This window comes from Neofelis nebulosa, chromosome 6, assembly GCF_028018385.1.
Source record: "Neofelis nebulosa isolate mNeoNeb1 chromosome 6, mNeoNeb1.pri, whole genome shotgun sequence".
In the NCBI taxonomy this organism is placed as follows: Eukaryota; Metazoa; Chordata; class Mammalia; order Carnivora; family Felidae; genus Neofelis; species Neofelis nebulosa.
Genome location: NC_080787.1, coordinates 142,364,826 through 142,385,612, shown reverse-complemented (window position 1 = coordinate 142,385,612; position 20,787 = coordinate 142,364,826). Strand labels below are relative to the sequence as shown.

Genomic DNA, 20,787 nt, shown 5'->3' with positions numbered 1-20,787 from the left:
ATCCAAAGAAGATATACAAAAGGCCAATGTGTACATGGAAAAATGTTCAACATCTTTAGGCATTTGGGAAATGTAAATTGAAACCACAGTGAGATATCACTTCATGAATGTCAGTATGACAAGAAATAACAAATACTGGCATGGATATGGAGAAAAAGGGACTCTTGTGCATCATGCATGTTCTTAAATTTGTGTGCCAATATAGGTATCTAGTGATATACTGATTCATATGGGAACCCGTTTTGTCTTCAAGCTATTCCCTTTGATTATGATAAATGATGATTAAAAATACAAAACGTGACTTCATGACATGAAATTGTAATCATATTTAATATAGAACATACTTTCTGATTTTTTTCTTCAGCTCTGTTTTTAAAATATTTTCTGGGAAAACATTTGTATATGCAGTCGATCCTCATTATTAATGGATTCTGTATTTGCAAACAACCTTGCTTGTTAAATTTTATTTTAACCCTAAACTCTATACTGATGTGTTTTTATGGTCATTTGCAGTTATGTACAGAGTGACAGAAACTTTGAGTTGCTTTGATGGGCAAGTTTTCAGCGGAGGTCAAACAAAGCAACACTCTGCCTTCCCATTTCAACTCTCAGACTACAAATGTCTCCTTTCTGTGACACATTTATAGCATTTTTGTGTTGTCGGTAATCTTACTATTTAAAATTGACCTCAAACAGAGTGCTGAAGTGCTGTCTGGTGTTCCTAAGTATAAGATGGCAGTGATGTGTCTAATATCTTAGATGAGTTTCATGCAGACATTGGTTACAATGCTGTTGACTGTGCATTCAATGTTAATGAATCGACAATAAAGATTAAATGGATGCCTTTATACAGAACCACAAATAACAGAAAGTTATGTTTTGATTAATTGATGCAAATGTGACTGTGGCTCACAGGAACATAACCCTAAATCTTCCCTAGAAGCAAAGCTTCAGTCTTGTCTAATTTATTAGTCACAATGACTTCATAAAACATAACTATCATGAATATTGAGAACTGATTGTATTAACTTTTTAGTAATTTCACTCTTTAAAATCTTTCTGTATTTCAATCATAAGAGCACAATCAATTTCCAATTTAATGTTTTTGGACTTACACATATATGCACATATAGATATATGTGTGTGTATGTGAATTTATGATTTTCTGATATTAATCCAGTGATACAGATCGGTTTTCATGATTCAAGTTATAAAAGCTAAATACCCATGAATAAAGCAGTGAATTGAGAGAATTGTCTGAATCAGAATTTACATCTGAATACTTTGAGGTGAATCTGAAATGCTGAAAACTTTGAATTACAAAATATTTCAAAGATGCATGCTTCTGTTGTTCAACTTTGAGATGTTTTCATTTCTTAACTGTCACAGAGAGAAAGTTGTATATCAAGTCTTCAAGGATTATCAAGTGACATTTTGTAAAAGCATGAGAAAGTGTCCAGACTTTTCACAATCAGAGCCTTTATCATGGGTTACAGTGCAGGGAACTTGGTCGTAGAAGTACTTTGGGGAGGCTGCAAAGAGAAATGGCTTTAAGTTGAGACTTGAAGAATAAGGATTTTATTAGAAAAAGTAGATGACAGGGGAAAATAAAAATTTATAGAAGAAATTAGTATGTAGCATATTTGGAGACTGAATGTATCATGTTGGTTTAATATATTTAAACCTTAAATTACAAAGAATAATTTTTACTAAGTGTGAATGATTACATTTGAATCTCTTTAGGACACCTACTTATATGCAACTAATAAGATAACACATGCTTGAATTTAAAAAACATACTCGACAATATTCTTGCCTGGGCAGAAACTTATATCCAGAACAGAATGATCTCTCTCTCATTTGAACCCATCCAGGGTTCCCTCATGTGTAACAGTCCTATCTGCCCTACTTTAGAATGCAACATCCTGAATATAATTAATTTCTGAAAGCAAATATTAAAATAATCTTTACATGAATTAAAAAGAATGAGAGAGAGGGAGGGAGGGGGAAGGAGGAGAGGGGGAGTTAGAGAGGGAGGAGAGGAGAAGAGGAGTGGAGGGGGAGAGAACAGGAGAGGAAAGAGAAGTGTCAGGGTTTAAGCTGAATCTGAGAAGTCTGAGTCCAGGCCATATACTGTGTGTGACCTTTGAGGCTCAACCGTAGGCAACTACAAAGGCTCTACCTGGTAGACTTCATGGGGAGAAGCTGTCCTCCCCACAAGAGACTTGGTATATAATCTGGAGGAATTTGTGTTCAAGGACTCATGCCCCTCTTCCACCTCAACAGCAATGCTCTAAGATGTATATGCATCACTAGTCCAACTGCCTCCATTTGGAGCCTTCTTATTGAGTAGGCCTTGACAAAGCTATTTCCAGGTGTCTCTGCTGAGACCTCCTTATCAGGAGTCCTTGAAGAAACTCTTCTCTCTGACTCAATGCTTTCCCGCTCCTAGCTCTTCTTGTGACCTGGTGCCTTAAAGTGGGGAAAAACAGAACCCCGGGGAGCGGACACTTTTATCTTGTTTTGTGTCTTGCTTATACTCTCACAGTAAGTGAATGAAGCCTTGACTGTTGCCTTCAGTCTGGCTCATTATATTAATTGACTACCACCAAACTGGCATCTCAGCAATTTCTCTCTCTGACAGAATCCATTTGAGCTTATCTAAAATGCAAGAGGGTGAGATGGAATTGAAAACAACATTATTTAATTTGGTAAATCATTACTCTTTTTTCTCTAGATAGTATAGCTGCAAAATTATGGAGAAGTAGTCCTTGAAGTTGCCATAGGAATTCTTAGTACTAGAAGGGACTTCAAGAGTTTTTCAGTTCAATTCTTACATTTTACAGATGAGGAGAATGAGGCACAGAACAGTTTGAAATTGAGCCACAAGTGGCACTTGGGGTCCTGAGCCAAAGCAAAAAAACATTTTTTTCTATGTGACCTTTATATTCTACAATGTATATCTTGAATTCAAAGACCCTTAGCCTGAAGAATTTGTGGGGAAATAAAATGGCCTGAAGCAAGAATGGATGCCTAGGGAAAGGAGATGCGAAGACAAACTCATTACATGATGTTTATTGTATACGACATTTCTTGTATCTGCTGTTTCAGCTCATTTTGAGGACACTGAAATTTTCTTGAATTTAGTTATCATGAGAACTTTTATGGTTATTATATAACTTGGAACCAGTGGAGAAGGGGGTGGTAGTTTTTGTCCTCAGATAATTTATTAGAAGGCACAGGAGGCTTTATTTATTTCTTTTACATATCTGAGAGCATATTGCTACCATCACCCTGAACTCAAGAAGGAATCCGAACACTACACATGACTGTTACCTCCTTCCTGTCCATCAAGGGAAAATCTACTAAAGCCTTTCCTGAATCCTGAAACAGGAAAACTAATAAAAGGAAAAGCTTCGCTCATGAATTCTCTTGATTGTTCTAATATGGGATACTGGTTAGAATTTTTTTTAAGAACTTTTAATTATTCAGGAAAACCTATATTTAATGAATTGGCAAAGGTCTATTTATTAATTGGATTTTACTGTGCCAACACATTGTAACCAATCATAAAAACAACAGGAATGATGAGCTTTACAGAGTGAGACAGAAATTGGTGTGAAGGTAAATCATTTTGGAAAGCGTTTGCAGGGAATAGAAGGGGGAGTAGAAGGTAAAAAGGAAAGAAGGAAAAGCATGTTCTTGAAATGGTCACAATGAAGACCAGAGTTTCTAATGTGCCTTGTGGTCTGCTCCTCAGAACTGTGTACCTAAGGGTAGAGGGAAGCAGAGGGGACCATTTGTCCACAGCTTCCCATTTCCCCGGTCAAGGTGTCTTTCGTGGGTGGCAACTTCCTCACACATTCTCACCTGTGAATACCAGACTGATTTCTGTGGAGGGTGGTAGAGTCAGAGAAGTTCCAGGGATGAAAACAAGGGCTATAGCTGCAGCTAGGGTAGAAAGTTACCAAGGTATATCCGGGCAAAACTAACTGCCATACTAATCACTGAAGTCAAAGGTGAACAGCAGGATGAGAGGTGAGGTACAACAAAGGTCTGAAACGATATGAAAATCACTATTTTAAAATATTACCTGAGAGAGCTCTGGAAATTCCATGAAAGTGCTCTAAGGACACCAGTGGAGGGTAGGATGGGGCTAGCAGTTGAACAGTGCTCTGTGGCCCCAGCATGTGATTCATCCTGAATAGCTCCTTTGATTTCCTTTATATATTGGCTTATGGGTTTGTTTTTTTAGATAGAGTTCACTTATTTTGAGACAGAGAGAGATCACAGTGCATAGGAGCAAGGGAGGGGCAGAGAGAGAGGGAGAGATTGATCCCTCTGCAAGCTCTGTGTTCTCATCACGGAGCCCAATACAGGGCTTGATCCCATGAACTATGAGATCATGACCTGAGCTGAATGCCCATGGAAGAGTCAATTGCCCAAGCTACTGAGCCACCCAGGCACTCCAATATATTGACTTAGGAGTTCTTGAAGTAAGTGTCTACATCTAAACACAAGGTTGGAGACTATAGTCATAAATCATTGTTTTAGTTAATTAATATGCATTAATCTTTATGAAGATTAAAAATATGAAATTCACATATTTTAAAAACTTCACACAACATTTAGCCTTAGTATTTATCGTTAATATATTTTAAGATGTCACACTGTTTTACATTATTTATCAAAACCAGTTTATCTGCTCCTGCTAACCAGAATAATTTTATTTCAATTAATACCTAAAGTGGAATTCTAGAAGAAATAACATTTTAAACTTTTATGTGTAAAGAGTTCTCTAAGACATTCAAAATCCAAAAGTAAGGATTGTTAGCGTTTAGCATGAATGACATTTTGAAGTAGTCAGAAACCAATTATTTTTATTTCCTCCTTAGAAGTAGAGAAATTATACCTAGGTTTTATTCACAAGATTTACTTATTGTAGCAGTTGCCAGAAGTTTTCCCCCAAATACTGCATGTAAGTATTAATGAAAATATTTGTTCAGGAAAACACTTGTGAAGAAATCTTCACAATAATTCTTAACACAGATTTAGAGATAAGTTAACAGTATTAAGGAGAGTTAATTCTTCAACATCTCGTTTCTATGATCTGCTGGAACTAGAACAACTCTGGGAAAATAGTGAAATTATGTCTATTCACATTAATATAAAATATAAACATTTAATATATAAAGTTCAAAGAACATGTTTCAAAGATTATACTTTATGGAAGCACAGCAAAAATAAAAGTTTAAAATATGCCTATGAATAATAACCACCAAATTTACAATAATAATAGTCTCTGGGGAGTCAGTATAATAGGAGAAATGAGGCCGCTTCTTTTTTTTTTTCTTTTTTCTTTATTTTTGGGACAGAGAGAGACAGAGCATGAACGGGGGAGGGGCAGAGAGAGAGGGAGACACAGAATCGGAAACAGGCTCCAGGCTCCGAGCCGTCAGCCCAGAGCCCGACGCGGGGCTCGAACTCAGGGACCGCGAGATCGTGACCTGGCTGAAGTCGGACGCTTAACCGACTGCGCCACCCAGGCGCCCCGGCCGTTTCTTATATATATGTAGCATATGTATAATATAATTTACATATTATATGTTATTATGTATATATAATTGTTATATATTATGGATTACTTATAATATATAATGCTTATTTTTGAGACAGAGGGAGACAGAGCGCGAGTGGGGGAGGGGCAGAGAGAGAGAGAGAGATCGACAGAATCTGAAACAGGCCTGTCAGCACAGAGCCTGATGTGAGGCTTGAACCCACGAACCATGAGATCATGACCTGAGCCTAAGTCGGATGCTTAACCGACTGAGCCACCCAGGCACCCCAACTTATAATATATAAAACATACAATCATGTATTGTATATTATATAAAGTATATAATATATATCATTATGTGTAATATATAATATATATTACTAGTATATATAATTATTATAATTATACATATAATTTTTGAAGGTGAAGAATCTTATTACTCTCTATACATTCCTTTGTGCTGGAAACATTTAATAAAATATGAGATAGCTCATTCTTTCAAGAAAGAAAGGAGAGAAAGAAAAGAAACTCAGTGATAACTCTATGTAGATGACAGAAACACAACCTACCACAGAGGAAATGAAAAGCAACTTAGTGTTTTTAGGACACACTGAAGAACAGTGTTATGGTAGAATTAGCACCTATATGTGAAGTAAAGTTGACACTGTAAGAAATACTACGAGGAGCTCTGTATTGCAAGTAAAAGGAATACAATTAAATTCTTATATTTTCATGTAAACCATTATGTTAAGGACAGATTTTTATTTAGTAGGATTTTTTTTCCTTTAAATCCATCCTCAAAAAAAATCATCCTCTAACTAGGATATTTTACAGTTTTAAAAAAGAAAGCAAGCTTTGTTAGTATTTGAGCTTTCTAAATAAACAATTATCTTTTTTTATTTTATTAAAATTACTAGTGACCATATTCAGGGACTTATGCATTAAAATTAACTCATATGTATATACGTATTTGTGTGTGTGTGTGTGTGTGTGTTAGATAAAATATATATATATTAGATATATAAAATATATATCTTATATATATATTAGATAAAACATTGTTATTCCTTATTTTTTCAGCTAATTATATCTGAAGTGAGGAAAAAAGCTTATACTTCTGTTCTAATCAGTCATGCCTGTTCATTTTGTAGTTTAAATCTGAATCAAATATTTAGTATATAAAACAAGTATAAGCTCATAGGACTTGTTTTAAAGTCAGAAATACTTTTTAGTGAAAGAAAAATGACAATAACATCTTGCATATATATACATTCTCTGCTCTGGTAACTGGTCATATTGAGAATTTATCTAGTCAAATTAAGAAGTAATCTGAAAAATGGAGGCAATATCATTCATTTGGCACTCTTCATTGGAACTTTATTGGTCAGGATGATTTACACAACTCATAGAGATCTAACAGTTTCCAACCCTCTACTTTTTCTTTTTTCTTTCTTTCTTCTTTCTTTCTTTCTTTCTTTCTTTCTTTCTTTCTTTCTTTCTTTCTTTCTTTCTTTCTTTCTTTCTTTCTTTCCTTCCTTCCTTCCTTCCTTCCTTCCTTCCTTCCTTCCTTCCTTCCTTCCTTCCTTCTGTTCTTTCTTTCTTTTTGTTCTTTCTTTCTTTCTGTTCTTTCTTTTCTTTCTTTCTTTCTTTCTTTCTTTCTTTCTTTCTTTCTTTCTTTCTTTCTTAACAGTGTCTGCATAGACAATGTTCACGACTACAGGGAGAAATCTTTTTGGAAAAAAAACTTACAAAAATAAATCCATGTGGGACAATATCAACTTTTATATTTATGATTAATTCTATGCTTTGGATAAGTGCTCTCAAAAAATGAAAAATTCCTGGTGGCTATAACTCTGTGTACTATTCTGGTTGATTTTTTAAAAAAAATATTCTTGACAATAATACATTTTGTAATATTTTATCACCACAGTTTTTAGAATTTGTGTGGTAAATTTAATAATATTATCTTGCAAGTAATTTTTTTCTTTAAAACCAAAAAAAGTTTTTGTGTGATGAATAGCTATAACATTTCTATCATTTGACATCTGGATTTTAAATCTTTAGATCATACGATGGTGATGGTATCTCTTTTCCTCCCTCATGTTTTTCAGAACAGCACTGTGTAAGAATCCTACTTAAGTTATACTATTTAATAATGTTGTTGATGAAGGTATGATGATGATGGAGTTGGGACAGAACAGAGCAGTATTAATCATGGTATCTGCGTTAGCAGTTATCTTTGTTGTTGTTTTGGTTGCCATAGTCACCTGAGCCTCATGATTCACTTGGTGTATTAAAACATACTAATAAATATTACCTTAATCTGGTTAGGAAACTGCAACTTGACCATTAATTGTACTTGACCTTTCAAAAGTATTTGTTGAACTTTAAATAATAGCAGGACGTGAGCATTTTACCTCAATACTCTAATGGGGGTAGCATTTTACTCACCTTTTTAACAGGGGCAATAATATCTCTGAACTATCACTTTTGTAGTAAAAACACCACAGCCTGGAGACAGTCCAATTAAATATTCTAAGCTAAATAAACATATTTTCTTCAACCCCAGATGCTTTCTTCATCACTTCATCAGTCACTAAACTGTCTATTTTTCTGTTTTGCAGTCATATTCCCAGAGGGTTACCTGACTGTGGAATTAAACACCCAACTTGCCACAGGTGGGTGTTGGGGATGAGTTTTCAAATCACACTGCATTTTGTTAGAACAGAGAAGTAAAGCATAATATCATGTTCTCACTAAGATGCAATGTCACTATCTGTCTCCAAGCCATCAAGAGGTCAGATGCCTTTAAAACAAACTCACCTAACCAGCAATCTCTTAAACACTGAAATAATACCAGCCTTCTTATTTCACAGCCAAATTGCTGCTTTACTGGCTCTCTCTTTATAGAAAAGTGTAAACTAGAGGGGAGAAAAATAAGGAAAAATTCAGACAGCAGGGTTTCTAGACACTTTAGTAATTTCTCTTCATTGTGTCCATGATTCCAGACATAAATTTGGGGTACTTTATTATTTCCGCATTATTACGGCTAACTAAATCTATTCTGTCAGTCTTTTAGTTGAATTAACTCAAATCATAATTTGCCACTCTAATAAAAAGAAAATTATATTGGCTAATATAGATATTATATTGAACTAACAGTATTATAGAACTAATGAACTATCTGTCCTTGAAGAAATCACTGATATTTTCTGTGCCTCAGTTTACTCATCTAGCATAGGTAATCTCTAGGGTCCCTTCCAGTCTTATCAGCTTGTGATTCTATGAATTTTCTTAGGACAAATGAGAATCATATTCTCTCTTTATAAAGCAGTCCTTTAATTATGCTTTATTTATTTATTTTTATTATCATAACTGCAAATTAGACTTGGTTTTTTATCTTTGAATCTTTGTATTGGATTATTACAAGGTAAATGTTTTCAAAAATAAATTCTTCCATTGATTTCCTTCCTGCATTTTCCCTTCTGTTGTTAGCCTTCTTCTCAATAGATGGTGCTCTTTTCTCAGAGACACTACTTATCTTATACCTCAGCAAAAGATTAGAGAAATTAGTTTTATTCTTTAACAATCATTAATTAAAGAGATCAGGCATATAAGAAAGAATCGATTACAAGCAACTTGCAGCACCTTGATCATGAAAGTATAACAGGGAACATGATTGTTTAATGATTGAGGAGCTCCATTAAGCCCTGCAATACTTGCTGAATAGATGGAGTGAATATTGTAACTAAATATGAAAATACCATGTTCACTACATACAAATAACCCCTAGTAGGAAGAAAACCCCATTTTAAGGTGTTAAAATATTTATTTACTTTAACAAAAATGAATATATCATATTCCATATTAGCATGTAGGATTTGAATATACACACCAGCACTAATGCAATCTACATTAATCTCAATTAATATTGAAAACTCGTACACTCTTTGCCAAACAAACCTGGAGCATATGAGTAAACAGAATATGGCCCACAAATTCTTTTGAAATAATTTCACTGAGTAAAGACACTTTTTTCCCCATGAGCAACCACTGTAACTTCTTTATATTATAGTTTATAATCCAGAATTATGTCGCTTTTGGTCACTTTTAACTGGGTCTCATTATCAGAGGATTTGAAAAACAGTCATACCCTGCATTTCTCCTGAACCGCACTCTATTCCCAATTCGGTTTGTGACTCCCATAGCAGATCTACAGCTGCCAACTGCAAAGTGGTCTAGGCAACCCAACTGTCATATTTATTACAACAAAACAACATTATTTACTGTGGAGAGACACAAGAAAAACTTTCTCACTGAGTGTCGCCTCAGGATGGCCACAAGGGAAGTGAGACAAATGTGACAAGGAAAGAGGAGGGCAGGGGGTGCAGCAAAGTACATGGAAACCAGCAGGGGTAGGAGAGTTGCCAAGGTTCTTCTCTGAAAAGAACTCAAAAGGAGATCGGCCCCCAAATTAGGAAATCTTACTAGAATTCCTCTTTCATTATTCACAAATTACTGTGTCCACAGTTCCTGTGGAAGGGACTGAGGGTTCCTGTGTCCAAGAGCCCCCTTGGCTCAGTGTAAGTGAGCTCTAAGACAGAGCTTATTATTATTATTATTTTTTCCCCGGAGCTTTACAGCTTCTACCAAAGCAACTTCTCTGTTTCTGAAATTTTTGATTCTTTAACAGTGGAGAGAAAAACAGAAAAGTAGATTTTTGCACTCACAACAACCACTCTATCCACTGTCGCTCCCATAATACCCCCCTGTTTACCTCTCTTCTCTCATCCTCCCGCCAAACACTACCCAGGGGTCAGGTGTCCCTTTATGCCCCTATTAGCTGCTGAAATCTCTGCTGGGAGCCCTGGCGCCTTCCTTACCTGATAATCACATACATGACCAGGAAGTTTCCGAAGAGACCCACGACGCACACGATGGAGTAGAGGGCCATGATGGTGATGGCTGTGATCATGGAAGGACTGCCGGTCGAAAGGCACGAGCTGTCGCTCCCGCCCAGCTCCGTGCGGTTAGGACCGCATGGGTCGGACAGGTTCCCATCTAGGTGGGAGAAGTTGACCCAGGAACCCGGGCTAGGTGCTGGGGAGCAACTTGAAGAGTGCAAATAGGGATCAGTGCAATTGCTGGCGTTCGTGGGGACGGTGCTGCTGTCCATGGTGCTGACGCCTGGCTGGGACCTCGTTGTGAGGTAACAGCGAGCACCCAGACTTTTCCAGGTTCCACGCGTCTCAGCTGCTTCCTCTCGCCGCCGCTACCACAGTTCCTGCTATTTCTTACAGAGACCAATCCTGGTGCAGCCAGAGAGGAGCTTCAGGCAGAAGGGGAGAGCTGGGCATCTGACATTATCCACTGTTTGTAGCCCCCTTTCGCCTTAGTAGTAGAGACACATCCTCAACCCAACACCACTGTAGGGAGGGGAGGGAGGGCTGTGCGGGATCCAGAGGCTGGAGGGGAGGGAGAAGAGAGAAGGGGGGTGGATTTTGCGCAAAGCGATCTAACGAGTTGGTCTGTCTCCCCATTCGGCACTCGTCCCTGCAAACACATCTAAGGAGGAGCAGAATGGGGAAGGGAGTTGGAGGGAAGGGTTGGGGGGAGAGAGAGTTAGTTCTTGGCAGCAGTAAAGCATAAGAAAGGGGGCTGACATCACTCTATTTTCCTAGCGCCGTTTTCTCTGTATAATACAATACGACAGGAAACACATTGGCCTGGTGCAACCTGAGTAATCCTTACCCCCCAACCCTTTTCCAGCCCTCTAGTCTGATGAAATCTTTTGGCATAGGGCACACAAATTCCTCGTCTTTAGTCTCCTTGTCTCAGTCCTGCGTGTCTACACATAGCGAAGGTGTTTTTACATCACTGAACGAGAATTTTCAACCCTACAAACCTGTCTGAAACAAATGTCCTTTTTCTGAAAAAGAAGTGAGAAACAAACTTTTGTGTAGGAAACATTCCATTCAGTCCATATTCCTTTAATTTCTGCTAGAGCAGAAGCTTTAGTTGCAACTGATTTTTATCCTGGTGGGGAAAAGGCACAAGAACTGGTTACAGCAATGAGGGGATTGTGGCATTCAGGAAAGTCAACGAAAGATAAAGGTGATCCTCCACACTTAAATCTCACAGATCTGTTTAGAATTATTTATTACCTCTTTTATTGCTAGGCACATGAACATGTGCTTTTCAGTAGAAGCGTGTCAACATCAAGCATTCGCATTATTTCAGTCTGTTTCCTCCTATAGAGATTCCTAGATGAATTTCATAGATATCTGGAACTGGTTGATATCCACACAAAGTTGAAGAATATTGATACACTTAAAAATTTGATACCTCACTTCCAAGACCCCAAATATTTTTATTTTAGAAATAAAATTTAAATCAACCAGGGGTAAGATGTTTTTGTTGTTGTTGTTTGTTTCTTTGTTTTTTGGTAAGTTAATACTAATTCTGAAGTAATTCTCATATCTGTACATGTGTGTATTTGTGTATGTATATGTCTTTTAACAATAAGCATTCGGATTAGGTATCCCCAGTTGGCTGTAAAAAGCAACCTTCTTGGGGAACAGAGAGAGGAGTAGGTTAAGGTGCTTGGAAAGAACATTTAATTCCAATTTTTTTTTTATCATTTTCTTGAAAACAGATAACTCATTAGTAAACTCCACTAACCATAAGTTACTTGGCCAATGTTCAATATTATTTTTATCCTTTTATACTGAAGAGTGTAATTTCAGCAATAAAAGTTTACAGAGATTTCCCAAAGACTAATAAAAATGCCTTACCACATATTCTTGTATGAACTTGTATATCAATTCACTCACAATGAACTGAAATCTCTCTGGCATTATTTAGTCTCTTGAGGACACATAGAAGCAGTCTAAGCTTTACTTGATGTGAAAGACAAATAGGCACAATGGAATAAGCCCTGGCCTTTGACTCAAATCATTTTGTGAATTTTAGATTTATAGCTTTTAATTGTGTGAATCTGAATATGTTACTTTCTCACACTGAGTGACAGTTTTTTTATCAGTAAAAAAAATGTTAATAATACCTCATAGGTCTGTTAGCAGGATTAAATGAGATATATAATACAATAGTAGTTAATAAATAACTTATTATTCCACTTCATATATTTGACAAAAATTAAGTAGTCTCTTCTACAATTTAAATATTACTTTCTTTTGGCTGTTCCTTATAAAATGTAGTTTTGGTTTTTTTCTGTAACCTTGCCTTTTTTCTAGTCACATTATAGTTTGTATGTCCTTATTTCCTTTTTCCTTCCTTCCTCCCTTTCACTCTTTCTTTCTTTCTTTCTTTCTTTCTTTCTTTCTTTCTTTCTTTCTTTCTTTCTTTCTTTCTTTCTTCCCTTCCCTTCCCTTCCCTTCCCTTCCCTTCCCTTCCCTTCCCTTCCCTTCCCTTCCCTTCCCTTCCCTTCCCTTTTTTCCCTCCCCCCCCCCCCCCCCCCGTTCTTAAGGTACAGCTCCAGAGCTAAAAACAGTGCCTTAAGTTTGGCTTGACCAATAAAAACTTAGCAATATTACAAACTTTTCTTTCTACCAATATAGTTATTGGAAGGCCCCATTGACTTTTTTTTTTTTTGAAGTCACATTACTTTCTTGACTTTCCTTATGTCCTTATGTTTAGTATTGATGACATTCCCTAAACATGAGCCAAATGAGTTCAATAGATATTTATTAAAGGTCTACTTTGGGTCAAGTTCTGCAGTTTTAAAAGTTAGATACAATTGGAGCTTACTTCTTATGCCTTATAAGTCATGTTTCTCCTGTCCTATAAATTTATAGTTGTTTAGAGGGATCTGAGCACAACACAATAGATTTTTAATTTTAAAACGACATCTTGTTAGATCTAGTTCATGATTCAAATCTAAGAAAATCTTTTGGAATATGATTTTGTCATCTTTTGTATGCCTACTTCCTACTTTATATATTTTATTTACTCTCTCAGCTTTATACACTGTGCAAGAAGATTCCTGAGGGTAGGCCCGTTCACTACATGGTATTTAATACATAGTGGACTTTTTCCTCTGCATGTATTAAATGTATAATATATTTCCATCTATAATATGCTAATTTAATTGAGACATAATTAGTATATGTTTTTTTTGTTGTTGTTATTTTTATTGAGAGAGCAAGTGAGCAGGAGAGAGGGGCAGAGAGAAAGAGAGAGAGAGAGAGAGAGAGAGAGAGAGAGAGAGAGAGTCCCAAGCAGTCTCTATGCTCAGCGCAGAGCCTGATGCAGGGCTCAATCCCATGACCTGAGCCTAAATCAAGAGTCGTGGCTCAACTGACTGAGCCACCTAGGTGCCCAGCATATGTTTCATAAATGTTATGGATGGAATGTTTGTGTCCCCCCCCCCCAAATTCATATGTTAAAATCCTAACACTCAGTGTGGTGGTATTATGACGTAGGGTCTTTGAGAGGCAATTAGGTAATGAGGGTTGAGCCTTTAAGAATTAGATTGTTGGAGTGCCTGAATGGCTCAATGGGTTAAGTATCAGATTCTCATGGTTCATGGGATTGAGTCCTGTGTCGGGTTCATGCTCACAGCTTGGAGCCTGCTTGGCATTCTCTCCCTCTCTCTCTGCCTCTTGCCTGGTCTCTCTCTCTCAAAACAAACAAATAAACATTAAAAAAATAAAAGGAATGGGATTATTGCCCTTATAAAAGAAACTCCAGAGAACTCTCTAGCTCTTTTTTCACCATATGAGGATACAATGAGAAAAGATCAGTTTGACAATCTGCAACCTGGAAGAAGACCCTTACCAGAATCTGACCATGCTGTCACCCTGATCTTGGGCTTTCAGCTTCCAGAACTGTGAGAAATAAATTTCTTTTGCCTGTAAGCCACTTAGTTTCTGGATTTTATTATAGCAGCCCAAACTGAGTAAGACAATACTTCATCTAAAATAATCTGGGTGATTTTTAAATGGCACAGCTTGAAAACAAAACACCTTTATGAGTATAATAATAACATTTATTTTTTTAGAGTCAGTATATTCTGTTAACTAACCAGGACTCAGTGTATAGACGTATGGACTAACCATGTGACTTTTCTCTTAGAATTACTGTCACAGAGTACAAATTCCCACTGTCTTTCTCTAGAAACATTATTTGTTTTTCATTCTATGGAGTAGGAATTTGAACTCTGGGCTTCAACTATATATTTTTAACTGAAATCTGATGTTTTCCTTTTCTGCTACTCTTTCTCAAGTTTCATTGAGAAAATTATCATTTCTGTTTTGAATGTGGGATATTCTGGACATCATGATAAGTCTTTCCTTAAATTATGTTAATATCTATATCTCAGTATCTCCCATGTATTCACTGTACAGTTTGAGAAAATGCAGGACAAACTTAATTTCTCTTTCAAATAAATATCTTAGGAAAGCCTTGATAAAACCGGGGAAGAGCTGTTATGGGAATAAAAATTAGTATCACTTAGCATATAGTATAAAAGGACCTCATGTTCCAGCTTCTGTTATATTTTAGTTGCTTTATGGGGTGTTCTCCCTTTTCTCCATAATTGCATGTTTCATACCAGAGTGGTCTTAAGTCTGCTGTGAAACCTCAGGTCTCTTGTAAAAGGAGGTGAAGTGTAAATACATAAGTCAATTTATTACATGCTTATTATTTTATATAACATGGATTCTAGCCATATAATATTTAGTTTCCTTAAGCCTTTAATTTCCTCAATCTGTATATTAGGAATATGTGCTTTTTTGTTAACATTTCTTGTTTAGCCTAGATTTTTCTATCTGAAGAGGGAAAAACTTATCCACCAGTCAAGATTTAACATTGATATCAAACCTTATCATAAAACACTTTTTTCACAAAAATATTTGCTTCAAAGCAATGCATTTAGTAATGGAATAGATTCTAAACAAGTGCTAAAAGCCCCTCTTCTTTGAATTTCAAAATACATTGGCTTTATTCATATAAATGCCTTTACCCCACACATATTTTAATAGCTTAGTCCTGATTTTTTTGAGACTGTTAATGGAACACAAGATTAACAGCTATTAGTGAAGAATACATAAATACAATGCGTAAAAGTATTACAGTGGTTTGATATTCCGGAAAAAAGGGGGCATCTAAGGTTTCATTAGAAGAACACTTTATGTGTTTATTTACTGATATTTTCTACGTCATATAATATCTAAATGTGTATACTAAAGGACTTGATTGCATTATGATACAATATTATCCTTGATTACTGTATTGTTGCTTTTACATTCAGTAAAATGGAACAGGTACACTTAGTTACATGGTAAAAATAGAACAAAAAATAAAAAATAATTTCACAGTACCTCAACTTGATAAACCTAAGAGAGAGACGTCTGAGATAGGGTGGACAAAAGCCTTGGACTTTATTTATTTAAAACATTACAAAATTTACTTATTGAATTATAATTGACATATAATGTATTAGTTTTAGGTGTACTACATAGTGATTCACATTTTGAGGGGGTTGGATAATTCTTTATTTGGGTTGTACAGGTGCTGTCCTGTTTTTTTTTTTAAATCGAAATATAGTTGACACACAAGTTATGTTAGTTCCAGATGCACAACAGAACAATTCGAGAACTCTATATGCTGTGCTCACAAGTGTAGCTACCATCTGTCATCAAACAATGCTCTTACAATGCCGTTGACCATAAACCTTGTGTTGTACATTACATCCTTGTGACTTATTTATTTTATAACCGGAAGCCTGTACTTCCTACTCCCCTTCACCCATTTGGCTTGTCCCCCCACCTTCCTCCCCTCTGGCAACTATCAGTTTGTTTCTATTTTATTTTGCTTGTTCACTTGTTTGTTTTTTAGATACGACATATAAATGAAATCATACAGTATTCGTCTTTCTTTGACTTATTTCACATAGCGTAAAACTCTCCAGGTCCATCCATGTTGCCAAAAATGACAAGGTTTTATTCTTCTTAATGGCTGAGTAATATTCCATTGTATGTGAAAGTATTTATAATTTGCCTTTTGGCCTTTTATATCTTGTTGTGTGTGGCTTGAATATTAGCAAGACGAATTAGTGGAAACATTACACTATATTTAATAGTATAAAATTGACCTTAAAAAGCTGATTGCTTTAAGGACCTGAAGGTAGTATTTATGGGTCCAGTTAACTCTTTTGAGCCAGTTTCAGCAGCTAGTTTAAGTGATTCATTGGTCTAAATATCTTTCTTAAAATCTGGATTCTCATTTCTATTTGAGTCTTTCTCTTCAATTTCCAGTTATAGAGGTCTGCCATTACTCTATTTCTTTTTTAGCTTTATGTTTGGACAAAAAGTTCTCAGATATTTTTGGTCTCAGGACTCTACACATTTAAAAAATATCGAGGATTCCAAACAAACTTTGTTTTATGTAGGCTATCATTATTACAACTTATCATATTAAAAAGTAAAACAAAAAAAACTTTAGAAACATCCATTCATTTTGGGGCACCTGAGTGGCTCAGTCAGTTAAGCGTCCAACTTCGGCTCAGGTCGTGATCTTGCTGTTCTGGGTTCGAGCCCCAAGTCGGGCTCTGTGCTGATAGCTCAGAGCTTGGTGCCTGCTTCAGATTCTGTGTCTCTCCCTCTCTCTGCCCCTCCCTCACTCACACTTTCTCAAAAATAAACATTAAAAGCTTAAAAAAATAACTGTGAACTTATTATAGGTAAACATAAGTTTTTGGAAAAATACTATATTTTCCAAAGTAAAATATTTAGTGAAAGAGTGGCATTGTTTTATATTATGCAATTATTTTTAAATGTCTGGTTTAGAAGAGGACATTTCTTTATGCAGTCAGTTGCAATATGTTGTTTGGTTGAGGATATGAAGAAAATACAGTCTTACACAAACATGCGGTTGGAAAGGGGAAGAGTATTTTAGTGGCCTTTGCAGATAATTGTGGATATTTTTCTTTGATACTAAACCTGAATTTAGCAAATGCTAGTTACTTAAAGGTTAGGTGGAATGTGGAAATTGAAATAGTGATTTGTGTGTGTGTGTGTGTGTGTGTGTGTTCTGTTATATTAAAAGCCATTGGTTTATCTTCCACTTTGCGTGAATCTGCTACTCATGCATGATTTTGTAACATCATGCACTGATGATTTGGAAAATGTTGGTTTACTGGATTATGACAGTTTTCTGAATGCTGAAACAGTCTACTGTATGATATCAAAAAATGCCACCACTGGTATTCTAGGAAATTTATTCAGATATTGGGATGTTGTCAAACTACAATGGAAGACAAAAGTTTTCTAATTTCCAATTTTGCTTGAAAGCCTGAATTTTATCATTGGTAAGAAATATATTCAGTTTTCCTTAAAGTGATAGAAAAAGTTTAGTTTGCACTAAATCACAGAAATGCTTTTTCTGGGGAAAACCGTTCTACCCTGGGATGTGGCAAAAGTGCTTCACTTCCCACTTCATCATCTGAAATGTCAAAAAGACACATACTCAAGGGTCAAGATTTAATGAAACCGATTATTTTTACTGATCTGTCAACGACATGTTAAAAGTGAATTTTTTTTCTTCTCTGTGAATGTGTATTCGTGAAAAATACAGCAACACAGTTTTGAGCTCCTGCCTCGATTCCTACCAAGGTGCTAGCAGTTTTACCCATCATTTTTTTTGCACTATTGACGCAAATTTCAACATGGTGAGAAAGCTGTATAACTTTCTAGAGTTATTGTAATAATAGTGTTGACTTCATGGATCCCTTGAAAGAGTTAGAGACCTCCAGGAATCCATAAGCCACACTTTCAGAACCACTGATTTAGACGTTTATAAATATTTCTTGTTTTCTGTTTCCTGTCAATCTACTGACCATATGTGTCAGTGCCATGTCATTCCTTGAGCAAATCATTCGTTTGCACCATAGCCTTTAATGACTCACCCAAACCAACTTCATTAACCTGCATTCTTATCTACATACTACTTTGTGTTTCCTTTTTCTTGATTCATTGCCCCATTTCCCCCCTCCTTGAACTTCCATGCTTCATAGATCACATAGAAAGTGATGGTGGCAGGGGCGCCTGGGTGGCTCAGTCAGTTAAGCGTCTGACTTCAGCTCAGGTCACGATCTCATGGTCCTTGAGTTTGAGCCCCGCGTCGGGCTCTGGGCTGATGGCTCAGAGCCTGGAGCCTGCTTCCAATTCTGTGTCTCCCTCTCTCTCTGCCCCTCCCCCGTTCATGCTCTGTTTCTCTCTGTCTCAAAAATAAAATAACATTAAAAAAAAAAAAGAAAGTGATGGTGGCAGCTTTTTTCCAGCATGTTATTTCTGTATTCAAACCATAAAGACCCTTTTACTTTGGTGCTAGTAAAAGGATGCCATTCCATTCTCATTAAAATGGCACTTTATTCATGTTTTTATCTCTAACCCAGGCTCTGCCCTTAATCTTTCCCCTCTTTTCTCACAGCCTCATATTCCTCAACACTTTAAAATCTGACCTTCATTTCTAAGGGCATTAGGGACTTTCATAATGCTAACCTCTTGGCATTTTCAGTCTTACAGGATTTGTCTTCTTGAGTCTCTTCACTGTCTCTCTCCTCAACTCCATTTCTTGATTATCCTATCACTCTGATCACACCTTTTAATTTATTTTAATAGTTCTTTCTTCCTGTACTTGCTCTGTAGATGCTGATGTTTCTCAGCATCCGGTCTACTAACCTTCTCAACACGCTTTTCCAAAGTAATATCAAATCATTCTTGGTTTTTACCTATAGGATGATGGACCCAGTCAATTTATATCTCCAGCTCTGACCTTTATCTAAAGCTTCAGATTCTAATACCCATGGGTTTGGTGGACTTTTCCACTTGAACAACTCACGGGTACTAGAAATACCATCCTTTGAATGTATTTTTCCCATCTTGTCCAAACATACTTCTCTTCATGGTGTCATTATCCCTGGAGTCTCCCAACTGAGAAACTGGGTAGCCACCCTCAGCACTTCTAGGTGGGCAGAATCCTGTAGTGGTTAGGCGCATGAACTCTGGTGCCCCGTTTGTTGGTAAAATCCCATGTTAATCGCAAACAAGCAATGCAACTGTGGACAATTTACTTAACCTGCTAGTGGCCAGCTTTTTCATCTATAAAATTGAGTTCTCACTAGAGCTTTAATGGGTATTACATGTGTTGCTGTTAATAGAAGCACTTACAAGAGTCCTTCGTGCATTAAACATGGTATAAATATTTGTTAAATAAATTCATAGACTGCTCCCACTCCCCTTTTATCCCCAGATTCAATTACTGTGATTGCTGATTCTACCTTTTAAATTTCATCTCATTCTTGCTATCAGTCTTCTAGTTCAGGCTTTTATTACTCCTGTAGAGTTGAATAGTAATCTCAACGATTCTCTTTTTCTCTCTATGCATTCACCTTACACAGTGCTGCCAAAGGAGATGTTACAAATGGAAATCTGACTGTGCCACTATTGGTCATGTCTGTTAGCTCCTTATTATTGTAGGATAAAGTTGAATTTCCTGTTATATATAGTCCTTCAGCATAAACCCTTTTAGCTTCATCTCCGGGATACTCACTGTTTGCACTTTGCTCCCTGTGAATACTAAACAACTTATAGTTTTCTGCACTTGCCATACTCTTTCTTGTCTCTGTATTTTGATCATTTTCTTCTCTGGCACACAGGAAGTATTTAATAAGTGTTTGTTGACTGACTGTGAGGCACTGTTTTGGCCCCATTGGATGATATAGACTGGTCAGTGATAGAATATAGAAAATCTTCAATGAACATTCTGTAACAACTGATTGGCAGGAACATGGTGAAGACCCGATGGTGAGAGGCATTCTGGACATAGGGAGCAGAGTATCTCAGAACTTAATGCACTTGTGCCAAACAACTGATTGGTCATTTTCCCCGTAAACACTTTTAGCAAAATAATAATGTAAAATTGTCTAAATGCCAATATCTGTATATTAACATTCAGAGACTGTGTTTTTGGAATAGGATTTCAAGAGATATAGACCCTCATGGAGATTTTGATGGTATTAAACTATTATAGATTTTTCTTTTCTTATTGCTTTTTTTAAAAAAAATATTTTATTTATTTTAGAGAAAGAGAGTGCAAGTGAGGAAAGGGTGGAGAGAGAGGAGGAGAGAGGATCAGAAGCAGGGTCTGTGCTGACAGCAGCAAGCCTAATATGGGGCTGGAACTCATAAACAGTGAAATCACGACCTGAG

The 20,787-nt window shown here is 36.4% G+C and overlaps 1 protein-coding gene across 1 annotated transcript in view; it reads right to left on the bottom strand.

The window, feature by feature from the left end:
* The window catches only part of OPRM1 (opioid receptor mu 1), a 56,320-nt gene extending 45,148 nt beyond the window's left edge, over positions 1-11,172 (bottom strand). The window contains exon 1 of the mRNA XM_058735740.1: positions 10,441-11,172. Coding sequence (XP_058591723.1) covers positions 10,441-10,733 — 293 coding nt within the window. The 5' untranslated portion in view covers positions 10,734-11,172. The remainder of the gene's footprint in view (positions 1-10,440) is intronic.
* Positions 11,173-20,787: the final 9,615 nt, after the last annotated feature.